Source organism: Typopeltis vanoorti, chromosome 6, assembly GCF_054136105.1.
Source record: "Typopeltis vanoorti isolate ZY-2024b chromosome 6, IOZ_Tvanoo_1.0, whole genome shotgun sequence".
NCBI classification, from domain to species: domain Eukaryota; kingdom Metazoa; phylum Arthropoda; class Arachnida; order Uropygi; family Thelyphonidae; genus Typopeltis; species Typopeltis vanoorti.
The window spans coordinates 78,432,304-78,454,863 of NC_143554.1; the positions used below are offsets into that span (position 1 = coordinate 78,432,304).

The 22,560-nt window shown below is 32.6% G+C and overlaps 1 protein-coding gene across 1 annotated transcript; it reads left to right on the forward strand.

The window, feature by feature from the left end:
* The first annotated feature begins 1,739 nt into the window (after window positions 1-1,739).
* LOC150105602 (sodium-coupled monocarboxylate transporter 1-like) lies at window positions 1,740-22,137 on the forward strand. The gene is made up of 5 exons (XM_090393992.1): window positions 1,740-2,081; window positions 7,011-7,165; window positions 8,065-8,205; window positions 10,019-10,154; window positions 21,913-22,137. Exons 1-5 carry the CDS (start codon window positions 1,740-1,742, stop codon window positions 22,135-22,137), a joined length of 999 nt encoding a protein of 332 aa, XP_090250118.1.
* The last annotated feature ends 423 nt before the right edge of the window (window positions 22,138-22,560 follow it).

Below are 22,560 nucleotides of genomic sequence, written 5' to 3' on the forward strand. Positions count from 1 at the left end.
AGAAGTAGATAATTTGACAACAAAAGTCATCAAAAGTGCTAGTGTCGTTGTAAATTACATGTAATAATTATTATTTACATACCATTAAATTATTTTCTTTTGTATTTTTATTTTCATTCCTGATTAAGGTTATTTATTAAAAACCCAAATAAAATTATCAAGTTTTGAACATATCAGATTGGTAAAATGATTTTCCGACTATCTTTGATGTTTAAAACCACACGGATTCTTTAAATAAACAGTCCTTAGATATTACTAAACCGTTTTGTGTCTGAAAAGCATTGGCGCATAGAACCTTCCATCATCTGTGTTTATGCATATATCGGTTGAGATATGCATAAAAACAGTCACATTTATCTTCAATATCACCTTGTTGTGAATAGTTTTATTCTGTTCTACGTACTTGCCGGAAGCATTAAGCAACTCTCCAAAAAGATTAGGTTTAAGCTGCGATATTTTAAATCACATATTACGTATAACTCTTGAATATTTTGACTGCTGTGTAGATCCATATAGTACCCAATTAACAGCAGTGCAGTTCCCATGTATTCGTCTGTTCGGTACAACAAGAGCTACCGTTTCATGAAAAAATCTACTTCGAGACATGTAACAGAGTTCGGTCGAAAACATATTATAACAGAATTTAAACTCTGCTGAAGGATTAATGAAGTCAACAAAGATGCTATCATACAGTATTTCTGAATTCAATGGAAAAGTTCCAACAAAAATATAATCATGTATTTATATTATAATCAAAAAGAATACGTAATACCTATTTCAAAAATAATTGTATCAAGAAATATTCTATTTAACTGCATAGAAATTAAAAGGCAGTCTTGAATTTTAAAGTAAAAAATGCTTCTTTATGTATCTGTGCCAAATTCTAATGTGTTATATCTGTAGGAGAAAGACCGATATAGGTTCGATTCTTGTTGATACTATGCTCCTTATCAGGATAAATTGAAGATTTGTGGGTTTCAGAAATTGGCTCATAGATGAAAAAAAGGGAAGAGGATATTATCGAGACATATCTTACTTAAATGTTTTATGAGATTGATAAAGAAGACAATTTTCATTATATGACGAGTGTGAGAAGAACAACGTGTACTCCCTGGAATTCAGAAAGAATTTAGTTACAAGGGCAATATAGTTTTTGAGTAGAATCCCCAAATCATTTGTGTGTTGTGTGGTTGAATGATTTCCAAGTGAAGTATGAAACGTATGACAGGTACTATGAAAAGGATGGATATTATCTGGTTTTTAGAATGTTACTGGATATCCTACGATTATTCGATGAACTCCCTGGAGGTTCCCGTAATTAATAAAAAACGGTGGTTCTCTAATAGTAATGAAGTTCTCAAAGCTATATCGGAAGGTTTTTCAGCGATGGAACTTTAGTATTCTCCGTATTGAAAAATATCAATGAATACTTTTTAAATGGAATCAGTTACTTTACATTTTGGATTCTTCACGTATGTAGCAAAAATTGCTAAATTAAAAATACATGACTGATTTTGTTCTTTAGTTAACAATCTGCGTTTGATTTTTCGGTAATTTTAATGGATTGTGTTAACAGTATTTCCATTACTAAAATTCACATATTATTCTGATATTTTAATAATTACTTTTCTACCTTTATTATTTTAATAATATATTATCAGAAAATATTACATTTTTATTTATACGAACAACCTTCATTATGATTTTTTTTTTGTAGAAATACTTCTATTCTCACGAAGATGACCACGAATTATACTCTAGGAGTTGCTGACTATTCGGTGATTGGAGTTGCATTGATCATTTCTGCTGCTATTGGAATCTACGCTAGAATTTCTGCAGGAAAACAGGTGAAATCTGATGAGTTCTTATTAGGAGACAAGAAAGCAGGCATTCTTCCCCTTGCACTTTCTTACATGGCTACCACGGTGTCAAGCATCCAGACTGTAGGATTTCCATCAGAAATGTACAGATTTGGCATTGAGGTTGCTTTTCTGCTTATAGCTCACGTTATTGGACTGATTATAACGGTAGTGTTTCTCTTCCCAGTGTATTTTAAAATAGCAAAATTCACCATTAATGAGGTAATGAAAAGTTATGTTACGTTCTAACAATATGCAGTTTAGTTTACAGTTTAATATACAGTTTAACCTATTGTGTTGTCATGTTTACTTTTTTTTTAAATTACACTTTTCACTACTATTTGTGTAGGAGTGATCCCCTGTTATCTTCCCGTAAACGATCTTAGTTGAATACGCATTCTATTGGGAAATGTACACTTTACTTATCAACTTCATGGATCAATGGTACCTACTCACTTTTCAGATCCCACGTGCAGATTAGCTATCCTAAGCATAATTTTAAGATGACGTAGTCAATCCTATGCCTAAACATATATTTGTTGCATGCAATTTGCATCCATGGTACGTATCTATAGATAAAAAATTCCGCATGAAAACTGGACACTATAGTTTTTTATTGGGATGCCAGCTGAAACCCGTTAGAGAGGAAAAACTATTGAAAACCCTTCCTTGAAAGTGTGGATAACTCACTTTCAACTGAAAAACCCCGATAATTGTTTTTCCCCTCATTCTATCCATATTCAGATATAGGTTTTTCAAAGCAATGAGCTAGTCGAAACCGACTGTAATACGAGGATCTTCCTTAAGTAGTTTTTTTAACAAATATGTCATTGAATGTCATAGAGAAATTAAACTACTGTGGGATTTGTAATGAAAACATATCAGTAGCAAAAACATTTTCGTCATAAATGAAGTGACATGAGTTACAAAAAAATAAACTTCATGTTTATAATTCGACCAATTTTAATTTACATTTTTATAAATTTCTCTCATACGAAAAGAGATTTTATTCATTGATTAGTATTAAAGGTTTTTCTAGCTGCATTAAAATCACTTTCAATTCTTAACTATTCTTGCAAAATGAATCAGATGTATCATGAAGAGTATCGGAGAATTTTCACTATCACTGAAGTTTATTAGGATATACAGTACTTCTAAGAGATTTCATATATGCTTTACAATCAATTTGAAATTACTTAAATTGTGAAGACATGAAAAACCTAAAATCAGATTTTCGTGATATTTTGTAAATTTTGAGGAAATGATTGGTACCAGAGATGCTCATCATAAAGTTGAATTCTTCACATCAGTTTCAGTTAATCCATTTATAATTTAAGTAGACTACTGAAAGTTTTGTTTGCCTTGGACTACTGAGATCACTTTCACTGCTTTTCGTCTAGCAGATATTTCTTCTAACAAGATAAACAAGATAAGAAGTAACAGATATTTCTTCTAACATATATTTCTTCGATCAGATATTTCTTCTAACATATATTTCTTCGATCAGATATTTCTTCTAACATATATTTCTTCGATCAGATATTTCTTCTAACATATATTTCTTCTAGAAGATTTTTTTCTAACATATATTTCTTCTAGAAGATTTTTTTTCTAACATATGTTTCTTCTAACTAGTAAAGAGAATAGTTTTTTGCTTTAAAAAAAGAGATTGATGAAGAACTATGATAGTGGTGAAATAAACGGTTCCTGTCAGTGAAGGAAGTGTGAAATAACTCATGCAGAGATGCTTAAGAATGTACTCTTCCAATTTAGCATTATTAGCAATAAACTAAGAAACTGAATTTATGTTAGCGGATATTTTAAAAGTCCTTCACTTTCCTATTTCCTGAGAAGATGGAAAGAATATCATTAATACTGTGACAACTATTCAGAAGATTTTATTTTATTTATCTTTAAAATCATATCTTTATTAAAAGAAATAGGCGGAAATAGGCGAATATGGCAGAAAGAAACGAATTTTCTGTCCCTTTACCATGACTACGAAACAAATTCTGGCAAGCTGGGTAAGATGGATAATTAAACAAGAAAAAGATAGATTTTAAAATGCTTTACAAACCTATGATATTTGGTAAACAAAAATATCTTTATATATTTTTATTTCATGTCTATGTAGTTTCGTTTTGTTTTATTTTTCATGTTAAAATTCCAGTTTTATGGAGATTCAAAAACTATCTCTGACATTTAAATTATCGTTTTTATTTAGTATTTGCAGAAACGATTTGGGGAGTGTATTAAGGCGTGTTCCTCACTCGCGTTTATGATGCAGTCGGTAAGTATCATTTCGAAAAAAAAAAACACCGTTAATTTTAATATGCATTCAATTTTAATTTATTCTTTATTTACTTTCTTTACTTGGTTTGTTTGTTTTCGTCTTTTTTTTTTTTTTACAGATTCTCCTGTCTGCTGTGATTTTATACGCCACTGCAGTAAGCTTAAACTGTGTTACAGGAATGGCAGAGTGGGCGCTGATTTTTATAATTGGAACAATCTGCACTTTATATTCTACAATAGTAAGCACGACCTTGTCTCTCTTAAATATCTATTTATGTTAAAATATGATTATTTTTGCTATATCGTTTAGCATATGTACATAACATTAAATTAGTATTGTTTGCTTGCACAAGCATTATATTATAAATAGTAATTTGAACATTTCAATTGAATTTCATTTGAAGCAGACATATTGAAAACAAGATATTCCAAAAGACTCGAAACATAGCAAATTATTTCGCTTCCTAAGAGAGGTTGTAAGAATAATAGGTCTTCGCATTATAGGCCAATCTCTGTGTCTGGAATTGAGTTGAAAATATTAAAGAGATTTTTGGCCCAAAATTTTGAATTCATTGGATAGCAAGAGCAGCATTTTCTTTGATGGTCAGCACGGGTTTACTAAACGAAGACCATGTTATATTGATCTACTTGTTTATTATAATAAGGTGGCAAATGCATTGGATAAGGATGATGCATACAACAATCATATATTTAGATTTTGGAAGGGTTTTTGATAGATTGGCACATGACCCCTGGGAAGAACAGGGTTAGGTATTAGATTCGTGCACTCGATTTATGATTCCTTATCTGATAGGTATAAGCATGTTACATTTGGAACGATATCTCACAAACTTAAAGATTGTAGTGTATCCAAAGGATCTGGTTTGAACCATTGTTTGCTAACTTATATGTTAATGATATTGGAAAATACACAGGATTCAAGTTGGGTAGAACTATGAGGAGTACAACACGTGTTGTAATCTTGCAAGAGGACATGCAAAGAGTACGTGAATGAGCAAATGAGTGGACTTACTACTGCATTTCCATAGATGGATTGCAGCGATTGCAGTTGGTAGGGAGATCTTCGAGGATGCTCAGGATGTGAGGGACTCTGAAGCTGATCCTCATCTCCTGCTGATATTTCTGGGTCAGCCAAATTTATGAAGATAACTCAGCGGATTACAGCAGTGAGGAGGAGAAGGTTAATAATGTGTAGAAAGATGAATGGTATGATTTCATTGTTTAAGTCTTTGGTCAGGCTGCACATGCCTAACTGTGCATATATACTAGTCAATTTTATTTCAAAACGATGAAGAGAAAAGGTTTTCAGAGGCGATTGACGAAGATGGTTGCTCTTCTCTGGAACATAGTATGAATATAGTGAAGGAAAGCAATTTGCAGAGTGTGGTGGATAAGTGGATGTGGAAGTGGAGAGGCAGATATCTGAGGCATGTGAGCTGGTAAAGGTTTACTATCAGATCAATGAAGATGTTTTTTTTATATTGCTCCCGCCCACAAAAGGATATTTCGTAAACATTTTGCCCTCCAATTCCAAGTCGGTTGGTTGGAGCACATATGCTAACCACTCAACCAAAAACACTGGCGTTTTCTATACAAGATGCGATATTTCTACTCAGTTCTCTGAGACAGGATTTGATGAAGTTATACTCTTAAAATTGACTTATCTGGAAAGATTAATTAATCTTTTTGCAAGGGCGCCTAAAAATTCAGTGATCATTATCTTGGAGTAAAAGCGAATTGCATAAGCGATATTGCTCTGCATATTATTATTCTCACGTAACACCTCCAGGGAGACCACCTACTCTACAACTCTCCATTTCCACCAAACCTACTAACTACATCATCTACACCAACGCCATCTACCCGACCAGTACTATTTTCACAGACAATCAGAAACATCCATGCCCACGGCGGGATTCGAACTTACAGCCTAATTGGCTGAAGAGCGGATACACTAACCACTCAACCAACCAGGCCGACATATACTAGATAAATAAGTAGCTATTCTAATAGCGATACATGATTACAAAAATGGTATTCTCAGCCTATATGTGAAACAATTTACTTTCATAATGTATACATTTAAGTATGAAAAAATCAAAATTACATTCCAAAATACTGTAATTCGAATTAGAGCTTCCATGATCAGTGATTCGAGTTACTTTGTATGCCGTTTATTCCCTGTTTTGCAAAAACTATATCAAATTTTTATCGCATTAATAAATTCTACATATTTTAATTATCAGCTGTAATGAAGAATAAAATGAATTATTAAAGAAGTAGAAAACCTCCTTTCTGAATGGCCATTTTTACAGCTGCTATTACCTCCTGTGTTTGACTGAATCATTATCAATTCTATTCAAACTGAGCAACAATATGATTTTAAATTACGTTATTACATTTATTCCATGTATTTAAATACGTATTGTGCCGGAAAGTATAGATTAATGATTTAGGATTAATACCTGTTAATTCTAACTTTCTTTGATGAATGTAAAATTCATAAGAAGTTCAAGATGAAAGAATTATTGATTTCTATGAATAAATTGGCAAAATGCCAATTTATTCATATCGTTTTGAAACCTAGTTGACAAGTATATGCACAATTAGGCATGTGCAGCCTGACAAGAAGACGTCTACAATGAAATCATGCCATTCATCCTTTTTACGCATTACTATCCTCCTCATGACTGCCGTAATACCACTGGGCTATCTTCATAATTTTCGCTGACCCTGAAATCCCATCTCTGATGTTATGTATGAACTATAACACAGACAACATATTTGGCCTTCATAAGAATAAGAATTCTAATTTTCCAATCTTCTGATTTTTTTCAGGGAGGAATGAAAGCTATCATATGGGCCGATGCGTACCAGTCTGTGTTAATGTTTCTTTCTCTGTTTTTGATGATTGGACACGGGATTGTTGCTGCAGGAGGTGTTGGTAATGTAATTGATATCGGATACAAAGGAGGCAGATTACATTCGGCCACGTAAGAAAGAAAATACGTTATATCATCCATATTTTATTAATATATAGCATTTACATGTTTATTAATATCAGTTGAAGTTTTCTGTTGTTTTCAATAGCTGTTGCTACCAAGATTACAAATATTTGATTGTATGTAGTTATTTTTTATCAACCAAAAATTCCAAATATGTAGTTATTTTTTTATCAACCAATCAAGCTGAACTCGAAAAGGAAAGCTAATAACACGTCATCTGACCAACATGATATTACTTTATTAGTTTATAGAAATAATAATTAGTGTTCGGGAATCAAACATTAATATTTATAAAGAGGACAAATAGCTTTGATCGCTAATTGCATATTTCGTTTTGTGCTTTTATTCGGAGATATTTGTATGCTTAATTTTCATTTTTAATTATTTATAGATATTAACAGTTATTTTTCGTTTGTCAGTAAACAAAAGTGCAGTTAGAAAGGATTCTACGTTGTAAGAATAAATAGTAATCATAAAGCTGATACTAACTACTGATTTATCAGAGATATATAACAAGATTTTCTCCTCGAATAATGAGAGCATAGTTTTACAGTCGCATGGATGCACAACTCAGCACGTTCAGGGAATGAATAGAAAGCTACCTTATTAGGTAGAAACTTATAGAAACAGATTTAAGTGAACCGTGGTATAGTGAGGTGTTCGTGCTAATTTAACCCTGCTGAATTCTTCACCCGTAAACTCAAGATATTCTAGAAACAAGCAATACTATACTCTCTCTCTCTCTCTCTCTCTCTCTCTCTCTCTCACACACACTCTCTCTCTCAGTGTATGTGCACGCGTGAAGTTTTAGATGAAACAGTTTTCTCTAATAAAAACATTTGATAAAGAGTTAAATTTACACAGAGATATTTGTCATATATTTACAGATTTGAATTTGATATGACTAAACGATATAACTTTTGGAATGTGCTTATCTGCAACACGCTGTGGTCACTTTCAGCAATAGGAATGAACCAGTTATTTGTTCAAAGATTGCTTGCTGCAAAGTCATACTCCGATGCTAAGTGGTAAGTAAACTTAATATCAATTTGTTAGGTTCTTATTCCTTAATTCATTAGACGCATCGTATTCATTCTTTTTATAAGATGCTCCTTGAAGGGATCTGGTTCAGCATTCAGGTATCCAGATCCAGATATCACGGTTAAACATTTTCCCCTGGCATAAAGAACATATGGGATTTCAAGAAGAAAAGCAAGCTTTTTGAAAATAACATTTTTTTAGAACGCCTTATTTTTTTAAAAAATGGATACGAAATATCTGACGTAATTCAGAACATTTTCTCTTCTTCTAGCTCATAACGAATCATCCCAATATGTACAGTAGAGGTAATGCTACTGAAGGTTCATATGTATTAGAGTGGTGACTTGACTTGCAAATTTTCAGAGTTTATGTAACCGAACTCATGGTGAACAAATACTTTGTGATTCCCACACCTTATGTGCAATTGCTAAACATTAACAAGTGGCTAGAATAAATATTAATCGTATTCCTCAAAAATGTTCTGTACGTTTTTTAACAAACACTGACTCTGTATTGGAAAAGCCACTTAACAGATTTTTTCCCTATCAATTCATCTTAGACTGATGTACAATAATAAGTTGCTATCTTTTTGGTTTCAAAATTCAGTTGAGTGCTAAGATTGGAGGAATGCAACATATTTTAAAACACAAGCGCTTAAATCTGATTATACGTAAACGTTTTTTCGATATAAATTCAGAAAAGAGTTTGGGTTGTGTTTGTGTTGAAGTGCTATGAACAAATTTACATGCTACATGTTAATTATGTTTCCTCCTTACTTTAGAAAGAACTGAAATGAATGAAATTATACCTTAACATGATGATAAAGATTTAACTCTTATGTTAGAGATGAGTTGAAATCGTCAAATTTGTTAGTTGCGACTGGTAACACGACTGGTATCTGTGAGTATCAAAAAGGGATATTGAACAAATGTTAGCTGTGGAGCTAACATTTGTTCAATATCCCTTTTATTCTGATAAATTTTCATAAGTATTTAAGAAATACCAGGAGGAGAACACCGTTTTGATATCATCCTTAGGCGGGAGTTTTCTAATTTCCTAAAAGAAAAAAAAGTAACGCTCAAGACTGCGTGTTTGAAGTGGTACAAAGGTTTTTACGGAGACAATCCTGACAAGAATTTGAAGTCAAAATGTGAGACGATTGAGTTTTTCCATGGATAACCATACAAGAGAAATATCAGAAAGCAAAAAACTGTGTAAGCAGAGTTGAAAAATAGTTGAGGTCAATGAATATTTCTACGTGGGAGAAGAACACAAGATTATATTGTAGTGGAAGCCTTAAAGGATATTCATTAAACACTTCATATATGACTGGAAAAGAAAATATTAAGAGTACTCAACATATGATAGGTATGTAAACAAATTTGTGAGATGACAGTAACAGTGTCATGTTTTGGCATCTACCCGTTGGGTTAGTGAATTAAAAAGGAATGCCAACTGGAGTTGCGAATTTTAATCTCTATGGTAGCTGATCTTACATTGTGACAAGCGTTAAATATCGGATTCTTCGCTTCGAATTTGTCAGTTGAGTGCATTCGTACTTGAATATGACTTATGACAACTTAACTAAAACAACGGCAGTCAGCTACAGCAATCTCATCTCGTTTTAATGCTCTTAACTGGCCTTATTGTATACTGCACACTAGATTCCTAGTTATAAGGAGAAGTAAAACCCGAATTTTTAATCCTGCTAGACATTTATGTATAAATCCTATCTTGATATATTTTTAAATATGAAAATGATATTTAAAAGAATAAAAATTCGCTGACGGTTACTTTTAGGATTCTGCCAATTGGAGGGCTTTTGTTCCTTGCGTTTCTTACATGTCTATCTATTATGGGGCTTGTGATGTACGCTAATTTTTATACCTGCGATCCATTGCAGGATCCTCAAGCTGCTTTGACCTCACCAGACCAAGTAAGCCTTTCTTTAAAAAAATAAAAATAAGAAATTTAGAAATTATCAGAATACTTTGTGAATTAGTGTAACTAAATGATCTGACAACTTAAATAAGAATGGACTTTAAGAAGTAATTTTAACAGTTACTAATCAAACATAGAAATTTAGCCTATTCTGCATAAACATACCATACTAAAACTATATTTAATGACAGCTATTTTTCAGTATCCTAATATCTAGTTTCTTGCGATCCTTAAATTACTTTCATCGTTTTATATAAAGAACCATTTATAGTTTAATTTATTAAATTCCTGACATATTCATATGCTTTGTGTTTACAAGTTCATTACGATGCTCCATTTGAACTGGTTAATTGAGAAAAAATGAAACTAAAATCAGAAAATCTTATTCTATATTTTACTTTTATATATTAATTGCATGTACGAGAATTTGGAATAAACCTTCTAAATTTATTTAGCTGACTTACTGTGTATTGTTGTTGTTCGATGAAAATAATAATCCACCTCTGGTTCTTTTTTTTTTTTTGCTATAGTAAACATACATTTGGATGGTGTTTGTATTGTAGAGTGGAAGATTCTCGTTTGTTAAAGAAATCTGTGTTAATATTACTGTACAGTGTCGATGCAAGACATATTTTAAATATGATACTCATGCCTATCAAATGCAGGTGCTTTATGATAAAGTGTTTCTTTACTCTTACTTTTTTCTCTAATAAAGAGCGTAACTGCATTGAATTAGAATTTATTTACTGTGCATTTTCATCATCACCATCATCATCCTTTCAGGGATTTTGGCTCAGTGGACTGTTCCGTTTCTCTTCCCACTTTTCCATGCTCCTCCCTGACTTCTATATCCTCCGCCCAGTTGGAGGATACAGAAGTCAGATAAGAAGGTATCAAAGTATTTTTTTTTTGGGGGGGAATAAGTAATCCTGAACTGTCCATTCTTCCGATATGTTCAATCAACGTCTTTCAGTATTCATATACTTTGTCCAATACCGAGTCTATTTTTAGTTCTTTACGTATTTCTGTGCATTTTCGTTTGTCCCAGAGAGTATAACTTGGTGTGTTTCGCAGGAATTTCATTTCTCTAGTTTCCATTCTTTTTTCTCTGCAGTTTTTATGGTCCATAGTTCACCTCTGTAGAGTGGAGAAGGTATTCCCAAAACTTTATAAACTTGTATTATTGTATGCTTTTGAACTTGCTGAGGTTTGAAATATTATTGATCATTCCTGTTATCTTTAGAAAATTTGAAAGTTTTATGTCAATGTCAGCTTCTTTTGTATACCATGCAGCACATCCCAGGTATTGGAAGAAGTTAATTTTTTTTAAGATTTTATTTTCAATCATGACTTTACTTCTGACGAAATGGTACTTTAGAAGCCATGATTATTGTTCCGTTGTTGATATTTGCATTCCATTTTTTTTTTCACTTATGGTTAAGGCGTATATTGATTTTTGGAGTTCATCTTCACGACTTGGTATTATTATTTGATTATCTGCAAACAAAAGGATATTAAGTGTAGTTCTACGATCCAGTTTAATTGATAGTTTTATATTTTCCTTCCATTTCTTTACTAATTCAACAATATTGATATTAATAACAGTGGCGACATTGAGCATTCTTGACGGACTCTTCTGTTTATTGATTGCCATTTGGTAATTTTTTTTATTGATTCTTACATCTATTTGTTTGTTCTGATACATATTAGTTATTGCAGATAACAGCTGATTTGAAATGTTCAGATTCTTGAATATTGTCAACAGTTTTTCCCTAAAAACTCAAAGGCGTTCTGCTAGTACAGAAATGCTATGTGCATTTTTATATTGTATTCGTAATGTTATTCCATTGAGTTTTAATATAATACCTGGGTCGATGCACGATCATCATTTTTGAAAGCCAGTTTGTACTTCGCAAAGTTTACCTTCTACATATGATTTAAGTTTTGAAGTTAATACTCGAGCATATAACTTATAACCAGTATTTAGAAGACGTGTTCCTCTGTATTTTTCATAGTTGTACAATACGTATCTCTATTTTTATATATTGTGATGACAATTGCCTTATTGCAACTATCTGGGATTTTTCCTTGCTGCCAGATATGGTTAAATAATTTTAAAAGTCGTTTGATGAATAGGATGCCGGCATATTTTATTAAGTCCATATTTATTTCATCTTCTCCAGGTGATTTTCCTGATCTGCTTTAATGTATTCATTGTTGCATTTCTTGTAATGTTATTTTTTCCACTGTATAGTTAGTATACCTTGCGAATAAAAGTAACTGATACTTTTATTATCCAAGAGGTGAACGCTAAAAGATTCCCGTATATTTCTCTTGTCATCACTCAACTGGTTAATTTGAAACCATCTTGCAGGTATTCATAATTTTCATTGTAAAAGAAAATGATCATATTCTATTTTTAAATTCTAAACACCCAGAAATTTAGTATCATATTAACTGTTTTCCTATTTCCAATTATGTAGTCTATTATACGTTTTAGGTTTCGTGCTTCCCAAGTGAATTTATTGCAATCTTTATGATAGAAAAAGTGTTAGAAATTTTTAAGTTATTATTCACGGAAAAATCCCCAAGTCTGTATCCATTTTTATTTCATGTTAAAAGAAACACACATATTAACCACAGTCAAAATTATTTAATTGTAAATATTTCATCCTAAGCATCTTAGGACATCATCAGTACAGTAGTTTAAAACAATAATAGGAATAATATACAGTTAGGGCGCATGATTACAATAGAATATCATTAAACGTGCGTAACGTGTCACAAAAAAAAAATTAACACAATTTTGTATGACAATTTCCCATAATTTAGGAATAGTAAGAACGTCGTTGCGGTTTAAATTTGGTCTGAGTAGTGGGGCTTCAGAACTTTCTTTGTATAAACGTTCATGTTTATATAAAGATCTATGTAAAGGTTTAGACTTTACCCAATGGATCCTATGGTTTGGATTTTCAATTTCGTGTTGAGAGAGGCCAGATTTTTGCGGTTTAAAGAGACGAACATGGTCTTGATGTTCCGAGATGCGTTTCTGAATACGTGTGTTTCTTTTAATTATGATCGCACCACAGGTTTCATTATTTTAAAAAAAAATTATTTCATGTTGTTTCACCATTTTTTCCTATATTTGTGTCTAGTGGAATGTTTCCTACTCTGGTATAAAAATCTTCCATTATTACTATATAATCATTTGTGTTAATTTAACTTTATTATTTTGTAAATCTCAATAAGAGGCATTGCATACTTCCTCTCTTCCTTACTCTGGGCATAGATACCAACAATAGTCAGGAAGCCACTGCTTATTTTTAATCTTAATTCTAGAATTCTCTCACTCCAATATTTGTAATATGTGCTTTTTTTTAATTGATCAGTGAATAAAAATCATTACTGCTGCTTTCGCCGTTTCTTCCTTTTTGACTAGTTGTAGTTGTAATTATCTATTTCATCTGAACCTTTCTGTTATTATTGCTAATTTCATATTTTCTATCTTTTAGGGTTTTATCTAGACCTTGAAATTTGTGATGATACTCCTGACATTCCAAGAAACAACATTCCAGATATTCTTGTTCGTTTTCATTTTTTCGTTTTCCTTATCCTGCTCATATCCTTTATCTTGTCCGAATCATCTTCCAGAGTGACAGTCCAGTTACTTTTTTCTTGATTCTTGAGATATTGGAGTGAGAAAAGATTCATCTAGTCTGATTAGAGGCCATCCGCAGCTTAGTTTAGTGGTGGCGCTGCCGCCGTAGGGTGTCCAAACTTGCCCCAAAGTCGTCCTCTCGTTTCTACTTGACCAAGCTTCCCACTGGGGGTTAGTACCCAGTATTCCACTTGGTTGATCAGGTTCCAGGTTTCACCACCTGGATCTGAGAGTTGAATTGCAGACGAGGGATTGGTGATACTATTTGAGAGGATGATAAATTCCCTTTGAACTCCCACTGTGTATTCTCCAGATTTAATACCTGATAATGTCGATTAGATTTCCTCTGGTAAACCTTATTCCCAAACAGCGAGTATATATTTTTGCAGTATACATGAATTGCTATGGTTATAATAAATGATGTTTAATCATCTATCTAATAATATTTGCAAATTTATTGCAGCTGCATGCATATTTTGCTGTAGTGCTGTTCTACGCTTATCCTGGATTATCAGGATTATGTGTTTGTGGCAATGTATGCGCCGCATTAAGCACCCTTTCTTCTGCAATCAACTCGTTGACTACCGTCCTAATGATAGACATCATAAAATCATGCTCTTGCTTCCAATGGCTTAGCAAGTATAATTCCTTCTTGGTAAGGCTCTCAGGTAAATATTTTCGGAATAATTTATTAACATTGTTACCTTAATGGGAAAAGAAATTGGTTCTGTGATATACATATATATATAACTTTTATATGAGAAATAATTCTTTTTTGAACATCTTTATTTTTCAAGTAAGAATCTAAAAATATTGCATTTCACCCCACAGTATCAGTGATTCAATGGTGGAACAGGATGGGAAACACATATTAATTAAAACTTTGAGCGTGAATATAAATATATAAATGCTGCATTATATTTCTTATATTTCAGTATACATAATGTATAGGACATGTCTTCTCATCTCAGTTGGTTTCGAGGAAGCCTTTGTCTGAAAAGACATGGGTTCAAATTCCGTCTACGAACAAAGAACATTCATCAGAGCTTTTCAAGAAAAGTTAGGTAGCCGGTCTCACATGGAAACAAAGTGTTTTTTTATCCTTCTCAATACAGGCAAACCGTACCATTGAAATCGCATATCCACAGACATAATTACTTCCGAGTAAGGAATGCAATAATAATAATAATAATAAAATAATAATAATAATAATAATAATAATAATAATAATAATAATAATAATAATAATAATACTATACAAAAACAATTTAGATGCGAATTAGAAAAGTAAACACGAAAGAATAATTGAGCAATAAAAACCTTTTCCATGATATCATCGACATTTAATAGAGACTGTAACCGATTACACAGGTGATTTTCATGACAATAGGTGTTAATTAGCTTTCAGTTCAACTCGTGTTTGGAATTTTTTTTTTTGCGTTTAATTAATTAAGCAGATAATTGCAGAAGGTTCGAAGACGTCATAAAAATATGCTAGATTGTTTGCTAAAAATGAAATGTTCACGAATATCATGCAAACTTTCATTTTCTCGGTGTGGTCGCCAGGCCGCACCGTGCGTTTGTGCAGATTGTGCACCGCACAAGGGGGCTTGAAGATAGGGGCGCCATTTCACCACGGGAAATAATTAAAAATATATGTATAAATTTTCTTATTCTTGAATTATATCGTACTATATAAATATCACAATTACAAATTATAGTTAATGCAATAAAAATGAAATTTTAAATCAGTCAAATTATTATGAATTCTTAGTAATCTAACAACATTTTAACTTAGTACATCACCAGTTTTTTATAATTTGTTTGAAGTGAAACGTTATCAATATTACCACAGATTTATTTCACAGAGTAATCAACGACTCAGCGAAAATTGTATAAATATTCTCGATTGTTTATTATATTTTTAGTGGAAATTGTTAGTTTAAGACAGACCGTGAATTCATACTTACGCTGTGCTTTGTCCAGTACTGTCGACAGGGTGTAGCATAGAGGCAGCTTCTTAATAAGGGCGCTCGTTCAGCCGTATTACGGCAACACGATATTTTACAAAAATACAGGTTTAGCTAATACAAAGGCGCCAGTTCCCATTGACAGTTAAATATGTGCTTATTATATTTTATTAATAAAAAAGTACAGTAATAAATACTAAAACTAAACATTTTAGAACCCACTTATTAGATACTTAAGGAAACAACCCATAAAGTATCATACGATGCGAATTTCATAAACTTTTATAGTCTATATATAAATTTATATATATTAAATTATATTATGCATGAATTCTCCTACTCAAATTGTGAATCACAATCGCCCCTGACTTTCACATTGAAGGGATAACTCGCTCCTTGCAGTAAACAATACGCCCTCCACAGCAACAACACGAAAACCAATTTGTTTTATCATGGAAACAAAATTTTATCATTATTATTATTTTATTTTTTTCATTATTTTATTTAATTACTTAATTGTTTTGAAGAAATGTATTTGGTTGTTCATTTTTGTCCAAACTTATGCTAAGAAGACATGTAAAGTCCATAATTCTCTATCAGTTTTTCTACAAAAATTTCAGATTATAGATTATTTCCTCTAATTATGCAGTAGTCTGTGTAAACATTCTTCATCAGGAATACCGTACTCTCCCGTAACCATCACGGATTCTTCAGAGGAGTCAAAAGAGGAGGATATGTAAAACATTTCAAAGTTTCACAAACTTATTTTCATCGAATGGATTAAGAGAAACAGATTTCTCTAACTGTCATTCAGTGGAGAAGGTAAAGTGATTTGTAATATCAGCGACTTGCGAAAATGATTCTTATAAGATATATTTATAAAAGTCAGTACCAATAGTTTTATATATATATATATATATATATATATATATATATATATATATATATATATATATATATATATATATATATATATATATATATATATATATATATATATATATATATATATATATATATATATATATATATATATGAGTGATTGCTTTCTAAGGATCTCAGGTGGTACGCAAATAATTCACAAGCATCCATTCCGCAATGCGATGAAAATCTATTTGTTTGAATGAATAGATGAATGCTTCTCCAATGAGAGCAACCAATAATCTCAAATGGTTGCCCCACATTAACTAAGTGTGCATGTATGCTTAACAATCACAGTTTGTTAGTACACTTGCACACTTATTTAATACTTATTTAAGTAGACAAGGATAATGCATTTAACCAATAAGATTCAAAATTGTCCACAAGGTTCTTCTATCGAACTCTTGAAAAATATATCATTACATAATTTCTTTGTAAAGTTTGTTTTTAATCTACATTTAAACTATGGTTTTAATCATGATAAAATGCTTTTGTGTAACATATTTACTCAAAACTTTATTAGAAACTATTCCGAAGGTTTTTTGGCATTAAATTATACAACAAAGTTAATTTTCATATTTTTCAGCTGCCTTCTTCGGATTTTTGTTTATCGCTTTATCATTTTCTGTTGGATCCTTTGATGGTGTCATTCAAGCAACTGTAATTTTCATTGGAATAACAAGTGGACCAGTGTCAGGAGTGTTCCTTCTAGGGATGTTCACTATAAGAGCAAACCAAAGGGTGATTATATTCTTATATTATTTCGAAAGAAATTTTCGTGCCACATAATATGATTGTATCAGACGATATTATTATAACATGAACTACTATATTTGTAAAACAAAATTCGATTCCACGCGAAATATAATAGGATGGAGACATTATGACACATGGTACCGAAATCTCCCAAATGCATTTAATTCTTAATTGGTTATCAATTTAAAATAAATAAATAAAGTAATCAATAATAAATATAATCCAGCAATTCTGTTGAACAAACGGCGTGTTGTCGTTTATACTATCCAATGTCAGAAGAATTCTATTCGCTAACTAGAGGAACGCTTTCTTGTAATGGTTCCCGAGTTACTCGCAGTTGATCTCTTCTACTTCCATGAGTAGAGGCATATAACCCCAGGTTTTACCTGTCAGCCTGTTTACGATCTTGTTCCTGGCAGATATCATTAACTTAATTTTATCCAAAAGTTTTCAGTAGGTTAGCCTACGGTCAAATGTAACTCTAACAAGGGTTACTTTCATTGATTATAGTCCAATTGCATAAGTTAATTTTTAGTTTTTTATGAGCATCGTGGTTCGAAAGTAGAAACAATAGTTTTGCTGGGATTAGGAGACACAAAACAGAACAATAATCGAGGAATTGCCTACCCAAGCTCTGCATGGCATCTGTGTGGAATTTCACAATCACACTTTTGCGAGTTTGTGTGTGTGTGTGTGTGTGTGTGTGTGTGTGTGTGTGTGTGTGTGTGTGTGTGTGTGTGTGTGTGTGTGTGTGTGTGTGTGTGTGTGTGTGTGTGTGTGTGTGTGTGTGTGTGTGTGTGTGTGTGTGTGTGTGTGTGTGTGTGTGTGTGTGTGTGTGTGTGTGTGTGTGTGTGTGTGTGTGTGTGTGTGTGTGCTGTGCAGACTATACATCATATTACATCATATTCCTTTCCTAAAGGCCCCATAAATTTGCATTTCTGTATATAATTTTGGTCAATAATTTCTTGTTGACCAAACAAGAATTGTTCGCAACTGGATCCGACGGGATATAAGCATGGATGCTAAAACAGAATTCAGCTCAGTCTTTGCCTTTGACTTAGCTTGAAAGTGTATAATTTGAGTAAAAGGAGAGATTTCGCCTTATAGAGGAAAACATGTTTTCCACATAATTTTACCATACAGTGGTGTACAAAACCGGAGGAGTAGCACTATTTCTGAAGATTCAACTGCCAGGGCTTGCGGCAACTGGTCTAACTGACGATTTTTAATAGAAAGTGGTTAAATATTCAAATTTTGTAATCATGCGAAACGGGGTCACGTGGTTGCAATCAGCATGATAAAACGCAAAAAAGCGTCCTAAAGAAATTGTTTTTAACGGAAGATATTTTCGTCAAAGAATAAATTTCTAAATTTAGATATCTTGTAATGTCTCAAAGAATTACTGTGGCAAAGAATTCAGAACCTCACAAAGCTCCCGGTTCTGCTTAGTGTTTCATACCAATAGAGTGTATTCCAGACATTTCCTAAGAGGTCGCACTCGCTCTCTTTCTCTACCACGGAGCACGAAGACAGATTTTTGGTTATAACGCAAAACGTAATTGATGTTTCACGGCAGGTCAATTTGTACGCCGGCTTAATTCAAGCGGGGATATCTCGAACAGTTCTGGCTGGACGTCTGTGACAAGTACCCTATACGCCTGAACGCCTATAGTCGGCGTCTACTCATCAACAGCTCTTCGTAGAACACGTTTTCAGTGGTGTTGTATAGAAACCAATAGCCAATCTACTCATACAGATGAGAGTCGTTTTAGTCTTTCCTCCGATTCTAGTCGACACTTCACCTGGCTTGAGAGTTTTTCTGTTTATAATCGCGAGAATATTCTTGATTAGGATCGATACATCGGTGCTGCGGTTAAGTTGTGGGGAGGCATTGTGCTTAAGGATGCATAGAGCTACGAGTGCCGGAAAAAAATACTATGATTAGTTAACAATCTTGCAACGAATTTCTTCAACGTCACGTTTGATTGTTTCGTGGTGCTGTAGTCGAAGAATTCGTTTTTATGGTATTGAATATGCCACATCACATCGTACACGAGCAGTGGAGATACTTCTGAAGACCAAGGATAGCGTCTCGAGTGGCTAGCAATTCTTCCCAGATCTCAACCTCATAGAACAGATTTCGGTCGCAATAGGGAGCCGCATTGTTGCTCGAAATTCCCCTCCAGAAAAGGAACAAGACCTTATCCTTACTCCGCAGGAGGAAAGGGCTAGTTTTTCTCAAGAACTCCTGAGTCGCTAAGTGCATAGAATGAGTTGTCACAGCTGTATTTTAAGATTGGGTTAGACATATTCCATACTAAAATGTCTATCCGCCTAGTTTTCTGCAAGCACCATACATTAATTCCTGCACTTCGACCTAAGTAAATTTGTAACGTTTTTTGGAAAAACTATCGCAATTTATTTGAACGAAATTTATAATGCATTTTATGTAAGATATTTTATTGATAGTATTGACAGAATTAATTAATATGTTGGAACTGGAGTTCGATGTTAGTAAATGCACATTGTGCATTCGTTGTGTTGAAATATGCAATGATGCGTTATATAGGCATGTTAAAGAAAATTGATCATGCGAGAGATCTTGAAGTTTTGGTAGATAGGAAGTTAATTTTACGAACCATATAGTAAATGTTGTAAAAACAACTCAAACGATAACTGCACTGCTGGAAAGTGTGTTTGGTTACACTTAGATCGGTTCATAAATGTTATATAATTGATAATAAATATCAGATAAATATAAGACGTTTTAAATAACAATTTAGCAACAAGGATAATGTAAAAAGTAAGCAAAGCAGATGGTTATGGAGAATTGATTTTCTTCCTAATAATTCAATTTTAATAAAGAAATGATTTGTCCTTATTACAAGACTTTGATGAGAAGATGGGATCACGGTTCTCATCTTTATCAGTTTACCTAGATCTGTTTTCCTGTTTTTAACGTGATGGTGATACTGTGGTGAAGGGATGAAGAAAAGAATTTTAAACGTAATATTAGGATTTTGGAATGTAGAAATGAGAATAGACTAACATTCGTATGATTTGCATCAGACACTAGCAAAGAAAAGAAAAGGGAGTATTAAGATAGCGATGTTCAAACTTCTGAAAGTCATTGAGGATAGCGGTAGTGTCGTTGATTGGTAATTCCGAGAGGAGGATAAGAGAACATCTTAGAAAGAATGAATTCGTCAGGAAAAGGGAGAAAGCTGTCATTTTTTTTTTCATAGAGTAGTTGCTGACTGATACGTTTTCCTTTGAAGGTGGTGACATGAATCAATTCAATAAATGGTATTGGTGGATTGAGATCTAACCCCTCTCAGTGAGTCTCTAACGTGATGTAAATCATAAAAATGTTACCCTTAAATACAGCGTGTTACCTATCAAGTGATTGTTAATATCTTGCTTAGTTTCTGTCTTATGCATCTTAGAAATCATCAAAGACGACCTAAGTGTACTTTGGTTCGTAATTACGTTGTATACACTTTATTTTAACTTATGTATTTTTTCGATATTCCTGTAAAATATTCTTAATATCAAATTAAATTGAGAAATCTGAAATATCTCTGTAAACATGTTTTATATGATTACAAAAATCTTACGAAATAGACAAACGAAAGATTCTTTGTTATTGAGTAGAATACCGTGTAACGCAATTATTTCGTTGCAGAGGGGAACAATAAAAATATTGTATATCTTTCCGGTTTGTGCCTATTCCAGATGAATACAGAAGTTCCATGTCATATTTGAGATTTCGATTCAAAACGTTTTTCCCAATGACATATATCTTCCCCGTCTCAACAGATCATGAGTCGGCAGTGTGTGTGTGTGTGTGTGTGTGTGTGTGTGTGTGTGTGTGTGTGTGTGTGTGTGTGCGCGTGCGTGCGGTTGAAACTTCACCGATGTACAATATGGTCGGAAAAGGTCAATTATTCTTAATCTACAAAGCATGGTTATATTTTTACATGGTTATATAATTACTTTCTGCACAATAGAATGATTTTGCCAATTTTTTTAAATGCGCAATCCCCCAGATCTCAAATGACATCCATCTATTTGAAAGAAATATTACCATTCTGAAAAGTCTCTGCTTCATGAAAATTCCAGACATTAACGAAGCTGCTATAGAAAATTCCCTTTCATGGCCATCAGCTGATAAATATTTAGTGTAATAATCTGAGCCAAAAGTCTCATAACAAAAGTCTTTTCTTTCTGTATTCTCAACTATTGTTTCACAACTTCGTTATTATTTAGCAAAAATGCACTTATTTATCATCGGAGTTGCTGAACCTTTCAATAGAATATTCCTCAATGCTTAAAAATAATCAGTTAATTAAAATGTCAGTAGATATTTCCGATTATCACTTAATTAGAAAATGCAGGAGAAAAAATTATACTTAAGTACCAATAAATTTGTTAATTTCCTGCTGCAGGGAGCATTGGTCGGACTGTGTCTAGGAATCGTGATGGCTGCTTGGGTTGGAATTGGAATAACATCTGTGAAAAACAAAACGTCAGAAGCATTACCGTTATCTGTGGAACTGTGTAACTATACTACAAATGCCAATAACAATTATGCTGTAAATACGATTGATGTGAACGGAACGTGGACGAATTCGACAGAGATGATCATCGAACTAACTGATAAAGAAGAGTGAGCTGACAGTTTTTTGAATTTACTGGAATTTTTCCTTTTTTTTTTCCCCAGTGCTACTTTGAGATTCAGTGTTTGCCAAAATGGTGTATATTCCACAAACACAATTGATCATGTGGAATATACACAATTATAGATTTTATGAAATAAAATCAATAATGTTTTCCTTTATTTTCATATCTATTCAATGAGAAAAGGTCATAATTTGTACTGAAATAAAAAAAAAAAATGATATCTTTCAATTTATTTATTTATTATGTTTTTCAGGTATGTGTTTCCGCTGTACAAACTCTCCTTTCTGTGGATAAATGTGTTTGGTTTGTTAACAACAATATTAGTTGGTTATCTAACAAGTTTTCTATCTGGTAAGAAGTTACTTTATTTGAACATTTTTGATTCATTATAGCAAAGAAATGTGTTGCATTAA